Source organism: Amphiura filiformis, chromosome 17, assembly GCF_039555335.1.
Source record: "Amphiura filiformis chromosome 17, Afil_fr2py, whole genome shotgun sequence".
NCBI classification, from domain to species: domain Eukaryota; kingdom Metazoa; phylum Echinodermata; class Ophiuroidea; order Amphilepidida; family Amphiuridae; genus Amphiura; species Amphiura filiformis.
Genome location: NC_092644.1, coordinates 48808529 through 48814528, shown reverse-complemented (window position 1 = coordinate 48814528; position 6000 = coordinate 48808529). Strand labels below are relative to the sequence as shown.

At 36.8% G+C, this 6000-nt stretch overlaps 1 protein-coding gene across 1 annotated transcript in view; it reads left to right on the top strand.

Annotated features, from left to right (window-relative positions):
• The window catches only part of LOC140137905 (carboxypeptidase E-like), a 90005-nt gene that overhangs the window by 62569 nt on the left and 21436 nt on the right, over positions 1–6000 (top strand). Inside the window, 4 exon segments of the mRNA XM_072159712.1 lie at positions 770–796; positions 799–956; positions 1546–1560; positions 3884–4057. Coding sequence (XP_072015813.1) covers positions 770–796; positions 799–956; positions 1546–1560; positions 3884–4057 — 374 coding nt within the window.

Below are 6000 nucleotides of genomic sequence, written 5' to 3'. Positions count from 1 at the left end.
GGTTTATTCTACATTGTATGGATGACCGTTAAAAAAATTAACAAAAACGAAGTGGTTGTTTATTATCACACTGTCATAATTATTGGTCACTATATCTTCAATGATGTTAGCATCTCTTGGTTGGATGACACTAGGATATCCGACTCCTGCCATCAGTTACGGTATGGGATTTCCGCAAAGTCCCTTGGCATGACATTGTCGATATAATAACACAATTTCACTGGATTTCCTATGTCAGAAGTTCAAGAGGCTACACGCAATGGATATTATTATTATTTTAATCGTTGTCTTTGATATGGATATCATCTGTGAAGTATTAATTTAGATTTGTATATCCTATTTTTACTCTTATGTTAGCAATAATATTAGTGTTTTCACTCTAATCGTTTGTAACCACTTTAAAGGCCCATTCAGTGATTTGCTCATTCGGACAATCGTAAAACTCATCAACATTCAGATTTTGGTACCTTTGTCATTGTCATAAATGTGCCAATATAGCGTGTTGCCAGTGGTTCAACCAAAAGCCACGTATTTAAGACAAAATGAGGCGTTTTACAGGAATCTGTAATTTACACTGACAGTATAATATGACCTTTACTTTTGAGCAATTTATAAAAAGTTTTAATTTTTTTTTTACAGTTGGGACTTCAATATATAACTATATACATGTATAATTTAATGTTTACATTACAACATCGATATTTCTGTTAAAAGCATCGTCATCGTTAATAATTTATTTTCCATCTTCTTTATTTCTCCTCCAGGTGAGCGGAATTTAAATATGTAGCCAATATGCACGGAACGAGGCTTCTGGTCGGGAACTACTTTTATACCTCGCGCAGTATTTTTGTGAGCAGTACAGACAAGGCGATAGCAAGATTACCAGATTAACAACACATACCAGAATACATCTATTACCGTCTTTGAATCCAGATGGCTTCAATAAAGCCTACCAAGTATTTAAAGCAAAAGGTAGGTTCAGGCTTCCTGAAGCCTTACAAATTATAAAATAATCAAAGGCGTAATTGCATGATTAAGACTGTCCCAAGTTAGAGTGAGATTGGTAGGGTTAGGGTGGAACTATAATTTCACCAAATCAAAAGATATAGTGATAGTTGTCAGCTTCTATATGAGTGTCAATGATATAGATCTAAAAAATTGCTCTTTACTTTTAAAGATTAGGGACGAATATCATAGACTGAAAATATCGGTCTAGTAGAATTTTATCTAATTCAATTGAAATGTTTGGACCCAATTTTTGATTTGTACCTGGATCTCAATGCTATATAGATTGATTTTCAATCTATGGAAGTTATAGATTATATTCCTTACAATCTCTCAATTAATATGGTACAAAAAGGGGTTTGTCAAGTTGTCACTTTTTCAAACGTCTATGTAATGTATGGTGAGTTTGTGTCTTATTGATGACCAATTCAGTGATTTTGAAGACCCTTGTCTTTCTGCCAAAATGTCATGGTTATGAAGTGAGCCCCAGAGCCCCAATACATAAGTATAAGATTTGATGTTCATTTACACATATACAAGAAAGCACTGTTATCTGTAGGTATTATATATTTTGAAACTGAATATAATTGAATAAGCTCCTACCGGATCAGGACGAGCCAGCCGCCGCGCACAAGTTGTCAAGACCAGTCTTACTGCTGCCTCTTCCTCCTACCCCCATCAGACTCACTAAGTTGTCAAGACCAGTCTTACTGCTGCCTCTTCCTCCTACCCTATCAGACTCACTAAGTTGTCAAGACCAGTCTTACTGCTGCCTCTTCCTCCTACCCCTATCAGACTCACTAAGTTGTCAAGACCAGTCTTACTGCTGCCTCTTCCTCCCTACCCCTATCAGACTCACTAAGTTGTCAAGACCAGTCTTACTGCTGCCTCTTCCTCCTACCCCTATCAGACTCACTAAGTTGTCAAGACCAGTCTTACTGCTGCCTCTTCCTCCTACCCCTATCAGACTCACTAAGTTGTCAAGACCAGTCTTACTGCTGCCTCTTCCTCCTACCCCTATCAGACTCACTAAGTTGTCAAGACCAGTCTTACTGCTGCCTCTTCCTCCTACCCCTATCAGACTCACTAAGTTGTCAAGACCAGTCTTACTGCTGCCTCTTTCTCCTACCCCTATCAGACTCACTAAGTTGTCAAGACCAGTCTTACTGCTGCCTCTTCCTCCTACCCCTATCAGACTCACTAAGTTGTCAAGACCAGTCTTACTGCTGCCTCTTCCTCCTACCCCTATCAGACTCACTAAGTTGTCAAGACCAGTCTTACTGCTGCCTCTTCCTCCTCCCCCTATCAGACTCACTAAGTTGTCAAGACCAGTCTTACTGCTGCCTCTTCCTCCTACCCCTATCAGACTCACTAAGTTGTCAAGACCAGTCTTACTGCTGCCTCTTCCTCCTACCCCTATCAGACTCACTAAGTTGTCAATACCAGTCTTACTGCTGCCTCTTCCTCCTACCCCTATCAGACTCACTAAGTTGTCAAGACCAGTCTTACTGCTGCCTCTTCCTCCTACCCCTATCAGACTCACTAAGTTGTCAGTTTCTTGACGAGATGCTGAAAACTTGCAGGATGAGTCAAAATAATTCGTATCTATAACCTTCACCTTGTCAAAAATTACATTACCGGTGTTACAATCATCAACCTGAGATATAAATACAGGCCTATATCTCATATGTACAGTATCATTTCAAACTGATTCATGGATGAGCATTATCTCACGGATGAACAAGTGGGCCACATCGTGTTTTCATAATTACGACATTTGATGTTTTAAGGTGGTATTTGAAGCATTTTGGAAATGCTACGAAGATGTCGTACATTACAAGTGGTTGTATATATGAATGAAAATTGTACATTTCTGTCAATGTTAAATCAGATTTACAAAAACGACATGCTATACACGATACTCATATGCATGCACTTATCCATGAGTTATATACTCATTTGACAAAAAAAGCTCTTCAAATCAAGCATAAAATTTTAATATTCCTCACCCTTACATGTATGGACAAAGGTACTAATATCAAGTTTTGTTGGTCAACATCTATACTGAACTTGACGTTTTGAGATATCACTAAAAAGTATAATCTGTATAGCATGATATGAACAGATATTTTAAAAATAAGCCTCATTATATCAAATGATAAACAAGCATTAATATTGGGAATTAATATGTAAACAACAATAAACAAAGCATTTTAAAATATGATGATCATAAAAATGGTTGAACCAGATTTAATTAATATACTTTGCATGGATAAAAGGCAGTAAAATATCTGGGTTTGGTTGAACCAGATTTAATTAATATACTTTGCATGGATAAAAGGCAGTAAAATATCTGACCGATCTCAATCTCATCTGCAATTTCAGGTCTGTGAATCTTCAAGTTTGGTTCTTGTATGTACAAATTATATTTACCTTGATCCATTAGCCTTTTCGAGATATGGCGGACACGATAGGGTGGCGCTGCACGAAGTGGATAAAGTCTTTTGAATTTGCCGGGTTTTACCCAGATTGAAGACTGCCCTCCTTTTGTTTACGCCATACTTCGAAAACGCTAAAAGGTATTGTTCACATAGTTCTGAAGAGATACCAACTTTTCTTTTCCTTATGTCTTTTTTTTATTTACAGGGTAAAATTATATTTACCTTGATCCATTAGCCTTTTCGAGATATGGCGGACACGATAGGGTGGCGCTGCACGAAGTGGATAAAGTCTTTTGAATTTGCCGGGTTTTACCCAGATTGAAGACTACCCTCCTTTTGTGTACGCCATACTTCGAAAACGCTAAAGGGTATAATTGTTCACATAGTTCTGAAGAGATACCAACTTTTCTTTTACTTTATGTCTTCTTTATTTGCAGGGTAAAGTACCCTCCATGTTGGGTCGAAACAACGCCAATGGTGTGGATTTAAATCGAGATTTTCCTGACTTAAATAAAGTGATGTATCGGAATGAGAAGGAACGAGAAAGGGCAAATAACCACTTATCATCCGTTACCATGGCAGCCAAAGGAACAATCAACATCGATTTTGAAGTAAGTTATCTTTTTCATACTATTACTCTTGTATATAATTATTTCTGTGAGCCCAGCAAACACGTTTTACAAAAAGCGCAACGTTTAAATGTCAGGTTATATAAAGGGTGAAAACGTTATATAACATTCAAACACATATTTTGAAAACTTTTAATTCAATGTTATTTTAATTGATTGTTGACACTGTGTTCAGGAAATCGATATAATGAGAACGTGAAATGTGAAAAGGGCAAACATTTGCATATGATTTTGTACATAATTTCAAGAATACGTACTAGTATTTTGTAATAACTGTATACAACATAATACAGAAGCCTGTGTCCGTTACACTTCGACTTCATCTCTGGCCAATTTTCCTTCGGTCGATAATGTTTCACTGTCTGTAACCACATTGCAAAGTGAAAATAATATGCTTCAAGTGAGTTGAAGTATATATGTAATGACATTTGTTGATCAGGTATCACAGTGTATGGAATATTTAAGCCACTAGGACTAATTACCTCATGTAATTTATCTCTTGTTTCGTTACCGCTGTTAGGCCTACATAGATATATCGCATCGAGACAACAGCGAGTTCGTTTGGAGCATAGGAATTTATTTAAATCCGCACTCTCAATAGAAGCATTGTAATTTACCATTGTCCATTTTATCACTTTGATTCCATTTTCATTTTACAATATATTTTTTACCAAAGTTGTGAAAAAGTGCAATTTTCCCCAACCGCTGCATGCAGGGTATATATACCATGCATATGAACATTACAATCTCCATGGGTTGGGCGAGGTTTTTTACTTGTTGTGTAAATCATTTTACCTAACCGGTTTTTACCCAATGTTCTAACAGTGTATATTATTGAATTTTTATTTTGTTTCTACAATATAATATTTAAGGTAAAGGTATGACGGAGCCCACCTACTTTTACTTGACGTTTTTCAGACTCCCCTGAATTAAATTATTGTGGGATTTGTCACTCCATCTTGCACGAATCTGCTTTATCTTCCCAGCACTATACTGACGCCGGTACCCATGTTACACACCTGGGTGAAGAGAGACATTATAGGTTAAAGGACCTTGTCTTCGAACCCGCAACCATCCGATTATGAGTCAGATCCCATACCGGCGCTAGGCTACCGTGCCCTTTATGCAATAATGCTAGACAAGATAAAAGGGATGAAATTATATTCTTTCAACATATTCAAATCTTCTGCTAGTCAATTTACACTTTTAATGTGTTTATAATTTAGCATGGACTAAAACAAAAGTCATATCGCGTATTTTGAAGGTGGTTAAACTTGACTGTGAACTTGGAGAGATAGTTTTGAGTTCCTCCAGGACATGCGTAAATCCTCATGAGACCACCTGAGATAATTTTATTAAGCAACTTCTTTCCACGTCAGACCAAGTTGTCAATGCCAATAATTATTCACACTTTTACTGTTGTCTTTCCACACGCGGTGGCTTCTTCGGACTTTATGACGAATTATTATAAAGATCCAAATGACCTCAAATAACACACTTGAAGGGAAATGTTTTGTTGGTAAAATCCCCAAATTATATAAGGTTATGGAGTGAAATTTGTGAGAACAACTAAAGGCTATCATGGCTAATACCTTAAAATCATACATTCATTTATTGAATCAAAGCAAGAATTCCGGGTACGTATTATAAAGTTCCATGCATGTAACACCACCCTATAAAACTCTTCGTGATTGGAGTAAGGTACACGACACTGCACTGACGAAAGCAGTGATATTCCAGAGATCTTGACTTCCTGTCACAAACTTTGGACATTATCTAAAAAGAATTACTGCGGTTAATTTAAACGCTGCTTCTGCATAATCTCATGGAATGATTTTATAGTTCCACATTATTTACCTAAAACTTCAGTAACTTCTTTATAAAATATTTAGGTTTAGCCTTTTTGTTAGGCCTATTACACGTTT